This window comes from Onychostoma macrolepis, chromosome 22 (assembly GCF_012432095.1).
Source record: "Onychostoma macrolepis isolate SWU-2019 chromosome 22, ASM1243209v1, whole genome shotgun sequence".
NCBI classification, from domain to species: Eukaryota; Metazoa; Chordata; class Actinopteri; order Cypriniformes; family Cyprinidae; genus Onychostoma; species Onychostoma macrolepis.
The window spans coordinates 18,617,851-18,636,501 of NC_081176.1; the positions used below are offsets into that span (position 1 = coordinate 18,617,851).

An 18,651-nucleotide genomic window follows, 5' to 3' on the forward strand; every position below is an offset into this window, starting at 1 on the left:
TATTAAATGCATGAGGTGGATACTTAAATGTTTCAAATATGTTTAGACAAATATAAATTGTTTAAAATTATATTATAATAAATTACAAATTTGTTATAAATTATTATAACAAACATAATATATAAATTTATAATACAATTAAAAATAAATATTATTATAATAACACAAACAATGACACATACAAAAATTTGCTTGAAAATCATTTTAATAATAATAAATATTATTATTATTATTATCATATGAGATGGACTAAATGCTTAAATGTTTCAAAGTAGTTATATAGACAAATATAAATTGTGCCCATTCACAAATTTGTTTCACAATAAGCTCTTTAACTATGTAATGGAGAGGCCCTGATAGTTATAAATAAATACATACACAGACATTCATAAATAAAGCCTTTGAATCAAGCATTATCGTTCAAATAGCTTGTCCAAATAATTACCACATATTGCTGAGATACTTGAATGTTTAAGTTAGTTATGCAGACAAATATAATTTGTGTCCATTTACAAATTTGTATACAAAAACCTGACCGTTTTAAGTATACAAACAAATAAATAAACAAATAAACTGTTTATCAACCATTAACTCATACAGCTTGTCCAAATAAAACCATGTGATAAACCATGCTCTGTAAATCTAAAAGATAAAACAGCCCACAGAGGAACAGCCATGTCCTACAGGCAGAGGAAAGGAAGGAAAAAAATAAAAGGGAAAAAAAATCAATACATTCCTCTGCAGTATTCGCTAGTCCCCAACAGGTAATGTATTAATGACCTTTAGACTCTTACTGTGGGAACTTATCAGTCTTGTGCTTATTTAGTCCGGGCTGACAGAGCAGGTTCCAGCCTGTTTCATCGATACATCTCCGACAAGGCAGTTACTCAAACTCAGACAGTAGATATTAAGGCTTGATAGAAACTCCGGCTGTTGCCCGCCTCGACATACTTGATAGGTTTTTCACCTGACGCATTCATAGGCGCACGTCTGACCTTCCTAGCACTTAGAATATGAAGGCGAGCTTCCGTTATTGCCATTATCTTAATTTGGTGTGCGGATTGTTTATTGTAAAGAGGTTTCTTGTGTCAATAAAAACTCAGACTGAATACAAATAGGGACGAGGGACTTTCAGCATCGCGAGTGTGTGGATAAGAAATACATGCCCACCGACCTGCATGCTGGGATGGGATGCAAACAAACAAGTTCTTGAGTTTAAATTAATGTCGTGATTTCTATGCTGATCTGGCATTATGAATACACATTAACATACTGCGCTTTGTCTGACCTTGGAGATTCTTTACCATTTTAATGCACTGAAACTGGATTTAACTTTCAACATCAATGACATTTACAAAAATCTGCCATTATATGATCATTAGTTCATTTAAAAAAAGCTAGTAGTGCAAAAAAAAAAAAACCCCTAGCAATATGGCGTCAAGTATTTCCAACGCAACTATCACTTTTTGTCTTCAGAAAAATGTAAAAATCTAGTTTGATATACAATAATAAATTTAAATAGTTGGAAATATCTTGATTTTCATTTTCTTATTTGAACATACCAGAATTACTGGTCTGTTAAGTATATTAATTCAAATAAAAGGTTACTGTAAAGGGTTACTGAGGCTTTCGTATTTTTATTTGTATAGGTATTCATGGAATTTTTTCCCCATGTATTCTATATATATATATATATATATATATATATATATATATATATATATATATATATATATATATATATATATATATACGTAGATATTTAAAAAATATATTCAATTACTACGTTATAAGACATTAACCAAACTAACCAGACCTGAAATTAATCACATTACAAACTCATTTTGAAGCAAAAAAATAAAAAAAATTATTGGGGGAGGGGGGATATTTATTACAAAAATTGAAAAAAAAGAAAAAGTATTTACAAACTGATTTTTTTTATTTGAAAAAAAAAAGAAAATTAGAGAAAAAAAAAGGTTCAAGACTGTTTTTTATGATGGAATAAACTACTCATCTCATAAAGTATTGCATATGATCATGAAAAAAACTCTATCATTGTTGCCAAAAAAATATTAAACAGCACGTTTTTTTTTTTTACATTGATAGTAATAAGAAATGTTTCTTGAGCAGCAAATCAGTATATTAGAATGACTTCTGAAGGACCATGTGACACTGAAGACTGGATTAATGATGCTGAAAATTCAGCTTTTTATCACAGAAATAAATGACACTTTAAAATATATTCAAACTGAAATCAGTTCTTTTGAATTGTAATAATATTTAACAATATTACTGATTTTACTGTATTTTTAATCAAATAAATGCAGCCTTGGTGAGCAGAAGAGACTTCTTTCAAAAGCATCTAAAAACCTTACCAACCCCAAACCTTTGAACGGTATAGTGTATTTAGGGATGTTCATTTGGGTTATTTCTCCTAACCGACAGCCAACGTTCGTTAACCGACAAGATTATTAGGGCCCGAGCACCCGAGTTTCTTCTTCTCCAAAATGAATCGCATTTTTGAGGGCCTAAACATGCTCGAAAATTCATGAAACTTTGCACACGCATCAGAACTGGTGAAAATGTACATCTGATATTTTTAAATTAGAACTGAATTAAATTATAAAGGATAAGTGTCTGTGACCCGCATGCGCCCACACAGTTAAAGGTCCCATGAAATCAAAATTGAAGTTTTTTTGGGTGTTAGTATCAATATGTTAGTCTTAAGGTTATCTGTACACTGTAAAAAAAAAAAAAGAAGAAAAGTTGAGCCAACTTAAAATTATGGCAACCAGTTTCAGCAGATTTTTGAGTTTTCTCAACTTGTCTTTTTAAGTTTATACAACAAAAATTTGAGAATCTCCCACAAAAATAAGTTGAGCAAACTCAAAAATCTGCTGAAATCTGCCTTAAAATTTTAAGTTGGCCCAACTTTTTTTTTTTTTTACAGTGTGCTCCAAAACAGTGACAAAATTCGCATTTAGAAGATATAAGCATTATTCAGAGCTTGCAGTTCGTCACTTCCGCCAAAACGGCTCAACTTTTTTTTTTTTGACGTCACATCATACTTCATCTTCTCATCAAACTTTCTGTCCAATCAAATGCTCTCTAGAATGCGAAGCGCCCGCCCCCTGCACTATAAATAGACGCTGAAGCCACGGCTGAAAATAGGTCATTTGTTCACAGAATTAGTATTTTCTGTACAGTGAATGGCACGTAGTGCACTATGTAGGGGACAGGGAACGACTCGGTGTAAATATGCTTTCCATTGAGGAAAAAAAGAAGTCTGGTTTCACGCTAACCACCGCACCGTGCACACACTCTGCTCCAGTCCAGAGACACGATAGCACGGAGCGGATCACATGCGAGTCGGCGCAGACCACAAAACGTATCGGACCTATTTGAATTCTACACAGAATGCTATATTTTATAGCAGTATGGATGAGATTGTGGCTGTCATACCCTGTCGAATGCGGCTTTACGGAGCTCAACGGCTCTGAACGGCTTTAGCCCAAGCTGTGATATAAACGAACGCTATTGGCTATTTTAAAAAGGGGCGGGGCTGCTTGAGATGTCCCGCCCTGTCTTCCTGTTTCAGTTCAAATGACGTCAACACATAGAATAACTCTGCGTGTTTCAAAGCATTTCAGGGGACCTTTAAGCTTTGCTACCTTGACAATGCAGCCTGTTCATTATCATAATAAAATACTGTCAGTCAAACATATAGAAAATAACACACTGCTCAGTTTAAATATGTAGTCAAATCTGTGCCGTTAAGTAGCTGCATAGGCTAATAAATAATATTTTGGCATTCAAACACATCGCGAAAATGGAAATATTTGATTTTGTCGAATGAGAGACCCAACTTTGGTTTCAGTTTCATTTTAGCCTAAATGTATTTGTTTTGGCTTGCCGTTTATATAGCTATAGCTTTTAATTCGTGTTTTTTTCTAAATACTGTTAAATTGAAAGGATTTGTTGTGGAGTGAGGGGAAATAAAATAGCCTAGCTATGTTTACAGTGTTTATTATAATGTTTGTAAATGTTTTGGCATTAGGCCTATTTCTGAATAAAATAATAAAATGTGACTTATGTTTTTTTTTTTCTCTCTAAAAACACAATTTTATATACGCGTAGCGTATTTTAACCATGCAGCAAACCTTTTAAAATATTTTGATGAATTAGGCCTACTGAAAAAAAAAATTAATAAATGACTTTTTAAACCGTTTAACTGATTGTTATAATCGGTCAAAATTCTATACAGTCGGTTAACCGGTTAAAATGAACATCCCTAAGTGTAGTAATTATAACATAAACATATATATTATAAAAATTCATTCATTTAATTTCAGAGCTCACAGTAAGTCTGTCTTTAAAAGGTTTATGCGTTATCGCTAAGAAGTCTATATATCTAATTTAGAGGAAGTCTCACCTGGTCTTTAAGCTGTTTGACGGAGTGCTGCAGGGTGAGGATGTGGCCGAACAGAGGACTCTGCAGGGCTTCCTTCAGCGTGCCGAGCCTGTCGCTGTGGGTCCACTCTTCCCTCTGCACGAGCTTGGACTGAAGTCTTTCCAAGGCCTGGAGCACCTGCTGCCGCTCGGAAGCAGACACTGAGAACACACACAATCCAGATATTAACCATGCAAAGACGGATTAAAGATATAGGCTAGTATGCTTGCTTAGATGAAAATCACAAAAATGAGTGATACCTGTCGGTACGTTCTCATACATTGTCGTTATCTTGAAAATTCAGTGCAGACTGACCTGTGAAAGTAGATGGAAATGGATTTTTAAACACTTTAAAGCTTCAATTTGATTTTAGAATTGATTAGTCAATGAAGACAAGTTACTAGTACTAATTTAATTGGGCTTTTTAAAATAATTTTATGGAAATTGTATACATTAAAATTCTTCGTTTTGAGTGTAATTTCCATTAAAAATTATATAAATTGCAGAAATATTATTATTATTATTTAATCGATGACAGGAAACAAACAGTTAATGTTTCCAAATTGTTATGTAGAGAATAATAATAATAATAATGATAATAATAATGCAACTATAATAGTCGCTGCTATTATAATTATTGTCAGCAATAATAACGGTTACACTTTATTTTAAGGTGTCTTTGTTATAGTGTAATTATACATTTAAGTACTGAGTAATATTTATTAACCACATGTGCTCATTATATGGTTAGGGTTAGGGTTTGGCTTAGAGTTACTTGCATGTAATTATGCAAAATGTATTGTTATTACAATAGTAAGTACATGTAATGTGTAACAAGGACACTGTAAAATAAAGTGTTACATAATAATATTAATTTAATGACCTGAATCAAACATTTTCATATTCATATTACACACACACACAAATTCAGTATAACTCATAACCAAGATTTAAAAAATAATTTTTTTTTTTTAATAAGTTTTATTAATTTCCACGTTGACCTTTCTTTCTTTTTTTCCCCAATTTCCATAAAAATGGGAACCATGCAAGTTATAATTCATAAATAATCAAAAGATGGAAGTTTTACTAAATTTACACACACATCATGCATTTGTTTTCATATGATCAAACAAATTAATATAAGATTCAAGTACCGATTTCTATAACCTGTAACCATATCTTTTAAATAAAGATTTGGTAGTTTCTGTTCACGTGAGCAGCCAACTAAACAAAAGTGAGAGTATCTGCCTTACTTACCTACAATATTTATGTCCATACACTTGGTCTTGAGGTTAAATCAAAACTTGGAATCCCTCATAAAACACAATCCAGCATTTCAAGAGTTGTTTTGGGCTGAGATTGAGTCCTGTTTCGTCTGTTTACACCTGCGCGAGCCTCACCTGGAACCAGGAAGTGCGTGATCATTCAAGTTTCGGCGAACTTTATTTAAGTTTAAACACAAGTTAACAAAGAAACCATTATGTAACTGAAGAATAAGGAGGTGCTTATATTTCTACTCTTTAAATAAAGCATTATTTATATAATGTCCTATAATATAAATGATATAAACGCAAACAAACAGGTGCATACGCGTAAAACACCGAGTCACCATTGAAATCAGTGCTCTAAAAACTTATTGACAGTCTAAACAAGACATTAAAGAATCAATTTATCAATCGAAACGTGCTTTGTTTTCAAATATCAACAATAAAACATAACTTTGAGAAGAATGAAAATACAACCTCATACACAAACGTGCTCCTGCTTCCCAATACAAACGCTATTATGTGACACAGGCTAGCGCAGTTAGCCGGTTATAAAGTTGATTATCAGCATCAAACACCGCGAATAAGTTGAACCGACGCTTGGTTTTAAATGCAAACTTGCTCTAACCAAACAATCTGGCTTTATTAAGTATATTCATAAAATTAAAGGCGATAAATAAGAGAATTATGAGAGACTTACATGCTATGTGTGCGGCGAATCTAATGCACTGTTTCTTTAAGAACTCCGTCAGTCACGTGACAGTTCAACATGGCGTTGCGCTGGAGGAGTTTGTTGCGCTTTCGGTCAACAACACGGCCGCTGATCATCTTCACCTTCTGCCTGACTGTCATCCACTGCCTGGGGGACGATGTGGACAGCTGTGATAAGCTGCGGCTGGGACAATATCCTTTCAAAATCGCCTAAATATATTGGGATCGTTTAAATAGTAGCCGGCTAGCTAGCATTGCCACTGTTACTGATGCTTGCTTTTAATATAAATGTGCTAATTTAACTTACAAGTCAGTATTTTACATAATTAGAGTACAAATATTAGGTGTTGTGTTCTAGATTTGCGATTCAATCTTGTACGGAGTGATGCAGAAAGCTGTACTCAATATGCCCTACATTGCATGACATTAGATTAGGTTTAGACCTGTTTGAACATTTCAGATGTGGTTTTAGTAACGTTACATAAATGAACAATAGATTACATTTCTATGTCTATGAGTGTTAAGCTGATTGTCTTATGATGGCTCATGTCAGTTATTCTTCCACCACTAGTGGAAATCTGTGTCAGTTAATGTTGCTTTATGATATAAATACCATTTGATTTCCCCTTGACAGTGCTCAGGTATGTGTGTAAAGAACCCAAAATAGAAGATGCAACTCAAGAACCAGAGAACTGCAAGGACCGGTTGGCTTGGGGTGGGTCGGCTGGCTATGTACATATGTTTCACTATTTAAAATGCTGCTATTGTAGTGTGTAAATACGTATAATTATAAATATTACAATTATAATACAACTATATAAATTAATATATAATTTACAATAAATAGTTTTTTTTTTATTATATGATAATGTTATACATTTATATAAAATATATATTTATATTATGTATAATTTATTATAATTTCACATTTTATAACTTTAATAATATAATGTAATACAATATTATAATATTTTATGTATTTTTATTTATTATGTATTTCTATTCATTAATATAATTATATTATACACTCTTATTTATTAATTGTATTTTTAAATATATATTTATTAAATGAAAGAATATTATTTATTAAGTGTAATGTGTACATTTATATAATGTAAATAATATATAATGAATAATGAAATTATTTAATTACTACAATTATATTATAATAGTGTGTGTGTATATAAAATTATCAGTATTGTGTGTAAATATAATTTTATACATATTACGATTTTAATATAACTATTTAAAATAATTTGTGTAATAAATATGAAATATTACATTTATAATTTATTTTAAATATGATACATTTATATTATTATTTAATAATATTATTTTTACCTGTATATTTATTATGTATAATCATGTAATATAATATTATGTAATGTAATATTTTATGTATGATATATAACATTTATATATATAATATTTATATAATTATAAACTATAATCATATAATGTAATTATTTTATGCTATAAAGTTGTTTTATAATTTATTAATTTTAATATAATAATTAATTTAATTTAATAATTGTTATATACAATATTTTGAATAATACTTTGTATCATTTTTGTGATAACATGATTTTTATTTAGTATAAGAATTTTAATAATATAATCATATAAAATATGTATTTATTTATCTCCATACATACATACACACACACACACACACACACACACATATATACTTTTATTATTTTATTTATATATTTCATTATATTAACATTTCTGTATATTTCATTTTTATTTGTTTATGTTTCATAAAAATATATGACTATATATGCCTGATACCAGCTACATGTCACTACATGACTATTAAATCAGGAGTCTAAGGTGTGTTTCATTGCAGTGGAATGTCTACCTGCTCCAAACATCAGCTGTCGGCTGTCAAATGGAACACAGTTCAAATTCAGCGGTGAAGAGGTCGGGTTTAACAAAAGCATCCTGTGTCGAAATGTGTAAGTCAAACTTACTTTGAATTTGAGTAAAGATTATTCATATTTGTGAATAATATGTAAAAATCTTTGAATAAAATGGATGTGTTTTGTTTTACATTAGGAGTGGTTACTCATACAAAGTAGCTGTTGCCCTGTCACTCTTCCTGGGATGGATTGGGGCGGATCGGTTTTACTTGGGATATCCAGCCTTGGGTAAGACAGTACTGCTTGACTTTTATTGTTGGTCTTTTGGTCCATTCTTTATAGACACTGTGAGATTTAATGACAGGAAAGTCAAATCTGCAAATGTTGCAAACCAGATTCGAACTTGGCTAAATGTGTAGGCCGTTAGGCCATGGATCCAACGTTGCATTTTTCATTCTTTGGCTGTGTGCCGTAGCCCGAAATCCCCTCTTTCTGGCACCCATTTACCCATCAATAACTCATGAAAATATCTCATGCTTGTGCTGCGCTTAACCACAGGGGACCTTTAGAACAGACAGAATCAGTCCTGGATTTTCTGCTGTTGACATCATTTCTTGTTTCCTTTCCAAGGACACACCTTTTCACCAGATGTTCTCAGAATAAGAATCACACAGACTGACTTTTCTTGCACTTGTTGATTTGAAAATGCAGATATGGACATTTCAGCACTGACATGGAAATTTGATCTGATACCGATAATTGTTACGGATATATTCTGATCATTATTATGATTATGATATGACAGTAACGGACATAATTGTAGATTGGTGTTTTTTTTTTCTTAATGCCCAATCCTGGTAACGAAATCTAGAGAGCAGGGTGGCATATATAATCTCGATTATTATTTATTTATTTATTTTATTTTGTTTTACAGTTTACCAATAGCAAAAAAAAAAGATACACATAAAATGACGGATTTTAAGGAAGCACTTACAAAATTCATTAAAATAATCTTATTTTAGGATTATTTATATACTGTACTATTCGTTTTTATTTTGTACTAGCTTATATATTTTCAGTTTGAAACTTAATTTGCTTAATTTTTTGTATTTTTGTATCATTTTTATTAGTTTTTTTTTAAATTCTAAATTGATTTAATTTTTAGTTCTGTTTTAGTTTTATTTCAGTTAGTAATTATAGTATTTAATCAGTTATTTGCCAAGGCAGCATTTCTATACTAAACATTTAGTTTTTCATGTAATATTTTATTTTATGTCAGCTTTATTTAAATGAACAAAAATGTTTTTTTAATAGTTTTAGTTAATAATAACAACACTGATCTTTTTTCTTTTTTTTTTTTTTTACTACAATGCAATAAATAATTACCATATTAGTGAGAATCACTAAGAAAAAGAAAAAATTAAACTTAAGAACTAAAACATCCATAAATTAGGGGGGATTTTCAGGGGAAAATGTGTTTAATTGTTATAAAAATAATGCCTAAAAAAGAGATACCTTTTCAGCAATATAAAATGTAAAAAAAAAAAAAAGCTCTTGAATTTACATAGACATGTGACCTGTTCCTGTTTTAAACAGGTTTTGTGGGTGTCCCTCCATCAGCCATTGCTTTAAAGCCAAAAAACAACTTTGATTAAAGACCGGTTATTAAAGTGTTTTTCTGGCCTTTCTGTTAGTTCGAAGAACTCTAGACCTTCCCCTTTGACAACGATATTAACAATCCCCACCAGATCCACGCCTATTTTGAAAATAAACCCCTGAGAGAAATCCCAGCGCACACTGACGTCATGAAACGGTTTGGTAGAGCTTTTAAGAAAAGGTACATGCTGTTAACACATGAGGCCAAGAGTATCAGCCCTTACAGAGCTGTAGACTACGTGCTGCTTTCAGAACATGCGAGAAACCCATCGATGACCCTTTTTAGAGCACCTTGCTCTTTTTTTGGCACCAGCTGTTTTAACAAAACGAATCAGCGTGCGGCAACTAATTAACTAAAACAGTTCTCTCCTTTACCATCAGATCTCATGGTGTTCGTCTATCCCATAGTGCAATTATTGTCATCGCATGCAGATGAGTTCAAGCGGTACAACTAAATCCCAAGGCGGGATACAGCGGGAAGCTCCGTCTTTCTGCCTCTCTCCACGTTTTAAGGACTTCCTGATCAATTAAGCACCTGCTTTAGGACAAAAGGGCCTGGGCGTTTGAAGGTCCCCCTTGTTCCCGGCTTCTTTGTGAAAGGCAGGCTCACACCACGCTGGAGTCAGTTGTATAGTCGTGTTCATTGAGAGCGTAATGGCCCAGCAGCTCTGAGGTCAGTGCAGACCAGGTGTGACTCAAAGGAAGGCCTGGACTTGTTGAGAAGACATTCTGCAGGTGGCTTTTTTGATATCCGTCCTGGAATCAACATGCCTAAACCCCTCAATGACCAATTATAAGAAATATTAGAGATGATTAGCAGCAATTATGTTTGAATCGCAGGATGGAAGGGGGTTTTTAATTGACTGCAGATCTCATGGGCTCCTGATGGTGTTTTCAAATGGACATCCAAAGTAGGCCTACTTAAATTTAAACCAAAATTGTTTATTTTGTGGCAATTATGCGTGGATCTTATAAACCTTAACTTGGCTCATGAATATTAATTGAGTGACATACCATCTTACCTAAGTAAGTCTTAAATGCACAAAATCTTCTAAATTCTTCACACGGAAAGAAGCCAGTTCTACGAATTTGGCTGACACTTGTAATTTGACCTTATAACCTTGCACAGTGGTTTGAAAACTTCAACAGCAGTCTGCACTACTGCAAGCATGAAAAGAAAAAGAAAAACACATCGAATAGCTTTGCCCTCAAAATTGTTTTTCTTTGTGGTCATACAGAGAAGCCAGAGCGAAAGTGTTTTTGGACACAAACTGTTTAGGATGGGAGGCTTTGTAGTACAGTATGTTCTTGGTTAACATGTGGATCACTTTTTGTTTGCTTTTAGGCCTACTGAAATTCTGCACTGTGGGGTTCTGTGGAATTGGAAGCTTAGTGGACTTCATGTTGATATCCATGCAGGTAAGGCTTTTGACCCATTTACTGATGCATGCATTTCCTTCTGCTTTTTTCTCAAAGGTTGATTCATTTTATTCTTTTATTTTGGTTACTGACATATTAGTTATTCAGAGTTTTTGTTTTGTTTTATGCCCCACATGTTTTCTTTCCAATTGGCTGTAATTGTGTCGCTTCACATTGTATTTTGCTTTCACCAAAGGTACAAATGTGCTTTTTGCAAATTTTTATTTGGTTACATATAGTGCTGTCAAACGATTAATCGCATCCAAAATAAAAGTGTTTGTTTACATAATATGTGTGTGTACTGTGTGTATTTATTATGTATATACAAATACACACACATACAATATATATTTTGAAAATATTTACATTTACATGCATATATTTATATTCATATAATTTATATATTCTTAAATATATACATGCATGTATGTGTATTTATATATACATAATAAATATACACAGTACACACATTATGTAAACAAAAACTTTTATTTTGGATGCGATTAATAATTTGACAGCACTACATATTTTATTCATTTATTATTTAGGAATTATTTTAGATTTATTTTTTTAAAAGAAATTACATTTTTCTTAAGGAAAATATCGTAAGATTTATGGCATAATAACAAAACACTTTATTTTTTTTATATATAAAATAACAAATTTTTTTTAGAATTGTATAACTATGTTTTAATATTTCTTATTATGATTATCTACCAATACTGAGATTTTGGGAGAAGTTTGTTTAACGGACGTATAAATAATGTCACATTGGGGGGAGGTGGGGGGGTGGGGTGGACATTTTTGCATTTTTCATGATAGGATAGTGGAGATATGACAGGAAGCGAGTGGGAGAGAGAGGGGGACGGGGCGGGATTCGAACTTGGGACACCCGAAGCGCAACTGCGCACAATTCTCCATCTTAACTTACTATTAACTACGCATTTGCCTCAAACTCCTGATTTTGTAGTAGTAGTAAGTTTAGGTATTGGGTAGGATTAAGATATCTAAAATATGGTCATGCAGAATAAGGCATTAATATATGCTTTATAAGTACTAATAAACAGCCAATATGCTAGTAATACACATGCTAGTTAGCAACTAGTTAATAGTGAGAATTGGTCCCTAAACTAAAGTGTTACCTTATTAATAACATTAATTATATTTTATTTATTTATTTATTTTACGGTGAAATATGATTCAGACATATCTTTACAAATCCTGCAAAGGTACGATTCATGAGCTATCACCATTGTGCCATTTGATCAAGACCTTTAATAAATATACTGTAAGTCACTTTGGTTAAAAGCATGTGCTATATGACTACGAGATTACATTTAGCATATTAGGGCAGTAACCAGGGGAGGCACTCTACCCACAATCCCCTAAATGAGCTGCAGACACAGAGACTCAGCACTGACTTGTACTTGAATGCTTGTGTTTGTATTCAGTGGCACCTGTGTCTCTCCTCCAGTGCCTCCAGCACTGTGAAAGGAGCTAATGAGAGCATGGTTTGTTTTCGCCGCCGCCTCCTCCTGTCCCGAGTCGCACGCTCCCACAGGACTCCCCTAACCCCTATTAAAGGCCCCCTACACCTGACAAGAGAAAAAAGCCACTCCATTTGTCATCTTGTTAGGCCTAACCTCACCCACTCTGCTCTCATTAGGCCTCACGGGTCTGAATGAAGCTATACATGAGAGACATTTGCTCACCGCTGCCACTTGCACACACCACTGATGACAGATATTTATGGAAAGCTCTTATGCGTGTTGAAGGATGGCTCCAGGAATAATTATTACACGTACTTTAGAAATCCGCCGACTGCTGCGTCATATGTTGGAAATGTTTGCGTCCCCCGCTGCTAGTGAAAACAAACATTTTTTGAGATTTGCTCAGATGTGTCTGAGCTACTGAACGCTGGGGGAAGAATGAGCTGATGTCTTACGACATGTTTCAGCATGTTGGAAAAGATCAGGACAGGACAGCATTACAATACCTTAGTTGTCGTTCATCTCAAGAATAAAGTGCCTATCAAGAATATGCATCATTTTTAAGATCTGGCCTATCTATCTCTTTCAAATTTACTGACTTCCATAAATATTGTGCACCTCAAATCCTCCGTACCTGGTTCGATTATGCGTAGTTGCCTGCAGCACACTACCTCAAAACAATACCTGTCCATTCATTGAGAATTTCACGCTCCTGCCAGTTTATCATCACTCCTTCAGTCGTTTTGTGTTCCTCCTTGGAAAAACCCGCTCCTTCTAGCCGCAGTGGATAAATAAAGCAAGCCTTTATTTTTTGAAATGGCCATGGCGGCTTTGATTAACAGGGCCACTGCAGTGTTTATTGTTCTCTTAATGTCTTATTGAAGGCCCTGAGAGAGCAATGCTTTTAAGAAGTGCCTCTGGCAGCCAAAGCTGTCACGCGCTAACATTCTCAATTAGCTGTCGACTGTCGGGCCTCTTCGTTTTTAAATTGTGACACTTTTGATAAAGAGTATCCCCTTCCCTCAGGACCCCATTTGCACACATCTCTCCTCTCTAAAACCCCATATTTTATACACTAAACTACCTTCGCTAAGAGCCACGTCGTCCGGGAAATGCATCTTTGAGAACTAATGAATAAACACCTGGGACATGTTACTGTTATTTATATTCATCGATATCCCCTCCCGCAAGTCGCACCACGTTTTGGCCTTTTGAAAGTAATGATGCAAGATTAACGGCGGCGTGAAACCATAGGTTTGAGAGTGGAGGCATCGAGTAAGTTTGATGGATTGAATGTTAATGGTATGAGAGAACATGAAACTCTAGTTGACCACCACACCAATCTAGACAACTCTCGGCCAATACCATTGCGAGAGGAAATGGCTTGTATTGGGCCGCTGCCAAACGAACGCTAATCTCGATATGGTAGAACACAGTGTCTGTGTTTGGTGGGCGCCTTTCTCCCTCTACCAGATGTGTGTTCTCATTATCATCCCGTCCCAAAGCGGAGCGGAGCAGAGCCGGCAGGGCCAGGTGTTGGGCACGTACGCCTGCAGGAAGCCATTACACCGTCTTTGTGCGTCAGTCCAAGCATGTTGCTTGGATAGTAGCTGATCTCAGAACTGGCACGGGCCCCAGTTTGGGCTCTAGGCTCATTGCTGAAGCTCTGATCTGGGGACTGTCCTTCGGGACACTCCTCCTCACCAGGACTCCAAAAGCAACCTCAATTACAGCACTGCCTGGGGTTAAACTTAAATTGCCTCCAATTCGGCATTACTGTCTTATAATTCAATTGTATGAGCATGAGCCATCTGAGGAGGACGATAGACCCTACCAGCCCACCTGGTATTCATCATTGTGTAATGTGGAATCATGTAATTGTCTGGTGAAAGATTACATTGTTATGTAGGTCTCCCTACGCTGCTCTGACATTTGAGACTCATTCTGTTTGCTCTGGTGTAGATCGTGGGTCCATCAGATGGGTCGGATTACATTGTGGACTACTACGGGGCACGCCTCACCCGTCTTTCGATAACAAACGAGACCTACAGAAGAACGCAGCTCTCTCCGTGAAGACACCAGGTGAGGATCTCTTTGTCAAAGCATTGAAAACTTAATACAAGGTTGGATGGGATAGTTGTGAACCCTGTCACACAAAACCAGCAGTGTCGAGAGAACAAGACAAGGGGCGTATTGGTAAGTGGCATATTTTGAAAGTCCTTCAAAGATTTCTCAATAATGTGCTGAGTCAAGGTTAGTGGTGATCTCGAGTGACCTCCTGGGGTATCAAAGCAAACTGGCAGACCAAGGACACCTTCAGCTGTGCTCTAAGCCCCTGTCCACCGCCCCTCACTCTTCTGTTCCCCAGAAGGGGCTCCCTGCTCTGGGGAGAGAGAGCGATTAAATGTCAGACGTGCCGAGAGGACATTGGGAAAACACGGCGGGGTCGTGAGATTGCACTTATTATGGCTGGCACCAGGGCTGCATCTGTTGAATTTTGTCCTGGTACTCCACACACACACTCTTGCAGACATCCCCCATATCCAAAAGAAAATAGTGGCCACATTCTAGACGATTCCTTATATCTGTGTCTGTCCCCTATCAGTTTCTGTTTCCTGCCAGTTCGGCTCTCTGGTTAACATTTGCTGCTGCTGTGGTAATGGCGGTGACAGGGGTGTTATGCGGAATGGGACCCATGTGGAGACCATTACTTGCTCTCTCGTGTTTCCATTGTTCCAGCATAAGCCTCCGAAGAGACGAGGTCTCCATTCCTGATTCACTCAGCCGCATTCACCACATCTCCTTGTCTCTTTGCCCCTCTTTTCTTCTATATCTCCCTCTTGCTTTCACCCAAAAATTGCTAGGAGAGTTTCATGAAGCAAGTCTAGTCTAAAAGCAGAGACGTTTTCAGTAGAGAATTGTCACAGAAACTAAGTTCATGACTAGGTTTATCTGTAGGCCACCACCTCAGACCATAATCCTTGCTGTTTCCGTGTAGCCTGATACAGATTAGTTGATCTAACATTAGATCTAGTGCTATATCAAGACAATCAGCCCATATTTAGAAGATACCAAGGTAGATCTGGATAAAGTACACCTATGATCTACATAGATCTAAACCAAACAATCTAAATTTAGATGATCTACACCTTTAAACAAAGCAACCTGTGCATTAAATGGCCCAGTCCTTGGATATAAAGTGCAAAAATTGTATCCTAAGGGTTCAATACCTTGTCATTGGGGCAGAACCATTACAATACCTTATCTACCTCTAAAAGGTGAATTACTGCCATGAAACTTTCATGGGTAAATAAGGTTCAAAGATGTCCCTTTGAGGGTTCTGCCCCAACAACAAGCTATTGTACCCCTGAAAGTACAATATATTTACCTTTTACTTTTTCTGACAATGCACAGGGCATGAAAACCTCTGATAAATGTCCTACAACCAACTTAATCCTCCTTTTTTCTATGTTTCATCCTTATAAATAGGTTTCTCATGTTTACATCAGCACTGGAATGAATCCAGAAACGCAAATGATGTTCTTTCTCGTATAGGAAAAACGACACTGATCCATTTTCAGCATTGGAAACGTTCCCTGCCACATGTGTCTTCTCCAGTGTGGGAAGAGACTGATTTATCTTCTGCTTGTGTTATCCTGGACCTGCTCCCAAACAGAACTAACGCTTTCCATTCTGCCGTTTCAGGTGGATCCCAATGAGATGACCCACCAAATCTACAGGATCGTGTTATGTAAATCCCATCTTTTCTTTGGACATGCCTTTGCTGTTTCCAAACACAAAGACACATGGACGTGCCAAACTACGCTCTGGGAAAGGCTAGCCCATGTCTGGAGTTGCAAACATGGCTCATGTATGTGCTGAGCTAGCGTTGGTCCCACCGCTCCAAGTTCTGCTCGGATCTTTGTATAGCTGTTTTTTCCACTGGACCGCTCATGTCCTCTATCACTCTCTCTCTATCTCTCTATCAATCAGTCTCTTCCTTTGAGTCATGCTGGTGGAATGTCATCCATCTTTTATTTCTTTTCATTCCTGTCCTCACTAGCTTCACATTGTTGGACATTGTGTGATGTTTTGATGTTATTTAAACACTGTAAATAAAGTTTTATTATCATTTTCTGTGCTGAAATGTCTTGTACTTTGCATTGTTAGTAGAAATACGCAACTAATTGATTTCCATATTGGTGCTGACCAGTATTAGCGGATGTTGATTTTTGTCTTGACCTGAATTGGCCGATATTAGGAATTATTATTTTTTTTTTTCTTAGCATCAGCCATCATATAATACTATCTGGTATCGGTCAAAATATTCTCTAATTGTAAGATATCGTATAATATTGGGTTGTTACACATTTCAGGTGTCTAGTAAAAGTGGTCCATCGTAATCCCCTCTGATCTTCAAACGGTCTGTGTCAGACCAATGTCAAGTGCTCCTTCAATTTCACTTGAGTGCGTCTGCTTGTCTGCCCTGCCTCAGTCCGTCACATCGCCATTAATACAGACTCCTGTAGAGGCTCTTCATCACGCTGAAGTGATTGCGGAGCAGGCCCGACTTCGCCAATGTGTGTGCGTTTACGTGCCTACGAGCATGCTTCCTTATGAGCTGCAGTGTCCTTGCTACAACACGTACGACTCTGCTTGGATATGTAAAAACAGATTTAGCACGTTCCCAAGTGTCTGTGATGACGGGTGACCAGTGCTGCTTTGGGACTCTGCCCAAGCTCTCCAGAGCCTGCTTTAGGCATCTCTATAAATCTCTATGAAACAATAGTTTGGACAGCGAGGATTCGCACAGTTTTAAGATGTTCAGTCGCTTTGAAAAGCAACCGCATGGTTCAATTTGAAGCATCATTCATGTGAGTTAGGCCCTGAAGTTTGCTACTTAGGATTAGGGATTTGAAAACCCTTAACCATAAGTATGAGCAATAATAACAATGCACCACTAAGAGTTTGAATGGGTTTAGATTAAGTATATCATGTCATACAGCTGTCAGAGTTGTTAAATGTCTCCTTATAATTGGAGAACAAGATAACTTTGATCTTTTAATATAAAAGAAAAAAGTGATTCATGTGCAAAAGTGTTTTTCTAACCCCCTCCGTCCCTTTCTTGTACCTCTTTTCTCCTCCTCTCTCAAGCTCTTTTCTTGTTCCCCAGCAGTGCAGGGCTTATCAATAGACCAGCCGGATAAGAGACTAGAGATTTATAGTGCACTTCCCACAAGAGAGAGCAGCAGCTCTGGGACTGCACCCTCCCTCAGTGCGGAGGAGGCCATTCCTCATCCGGCCCTGGTGTTTTATAGGTGCAACCTCCATCTCTCCCTCTCCCGCTCTCGGGCCCTTTGAGATGGAGAAAAATTAAGAGGAGGAAACAGCTCGGAGGAGGCGTGGGGTGCTCCCTTTCTTTTACCCGTCCAAAAACAACAAACTCCCAAAGGAGGGGTGAAATAATCCTGCATTGCAGACCACATTGATTCCTTATGCAGCTGCATCAGGTGGGGAAATGGGTCCAAAATCACTTATTCTTCTCTCGTTCATTATTTCCAGTATGGTGCATGCCACGTAGTGCATTTTATGGGGAAAGAAGAGAACAAAAATGAGTGCGTGACTAGCTGCGTTTTCATTACCCTTCAAATTGCGCAAATTGAAAATATGCCTTATGGAAACATATCAATTTCGCAAAAACTCCCATATATCACAAAAAAGTTTTTACGCTCGTATCAGGCAATTCGATAAAAGGAATATATATCGCAAAACTGCAATGGAAACAGGGTTTTTTT

The 18,651-nt window shown here is 36.0% G+C and overlaps 2 protein-coding genes across 7 annotated transcripts in view; one reads left to right on the top strand and one right to left on the bottom strand.

Annotated features, from left to right (window-relative positions):
* patj (PATJ crumbs cell polarity complex component) overlaps nt 1–6,555 on the bottom strand; it is a 135,366-nt gene extending 128,811 nt beyond the window's left edge. For 5 of the 6 annotated variants that reach the window (XM_058760166.1, XM_058760165.1, XM_058760164.1 and 2 more), the window contains exons 1-4: nt 6,193–6,405; nt 5,708–5,850; nt 4,711–4,765; nt 4,433–4,611 (exon numbers count right to left, since the gene is read on the bottom strand). In XM_058760166.1, the coding sequence (XP_058616149.1) occupies nt 4,433–4,611; nt 4,711–4,732 (201 nt within the window). In that variant the 5' untranslated portion in view covers nt 4,733–4,765; nt 5,708–5,850; nt 6,193–6,405. The other variant, XM_058760163.1, reaches the window with a different exon arrangement.
* tm2d1 (TM2 domain containing 1) lies at nt 6,455–16,988 on the top strand. Its single transcript, XM_058760169.1, has 7 exons — nt 6,455–6,618; nt 7,068–7,141; nt 8,279–8,387; nt 8,488–8,579; nt 11,293–11,366; nt 14,819–14,938; nt 16,562–16,988. The coding sequence occupies exons 1-6, from the start codon at nt 6,485–6,487 to the stop codon at nt 14,927–14,929; spliced, it is 594 nt and encodes a 197-aa protein (XP_058616152.1). The 5' UTR covers nt 6,455–6,484; the 3' UTR covers nt 14,930–14,938; nt 16,562–16,988.
* Nucleotides 16,989–18,651: the final 1,663 nt, after the last annotated feature.

Excerpts from the sequence above, each read along its gene's own strand:
- tm2d1 (XM_058760169.1), top strand. The coding sequence starts at position 6,485 with ATGGCGTTGCGCTGGAGGAGTTTGTTGCGCTTTCGGTCAACAACACGG. Across the intron at positions 6,619-7,067 it reads GATAAGCTGCGGCTGGGACA|GTATGTGTGTAAAGAACCCA; the intron begins ATATCCTTTCAA and ends GACAGTGCTCAG. Across the intron at positions 8,388-8,487 it reads AGCATCCTGTGTCGAAATGT|GAGTGGTTACTCATACAAAG; the intron begins GTAAGTCAAACT and ends GTTTTACATTAG.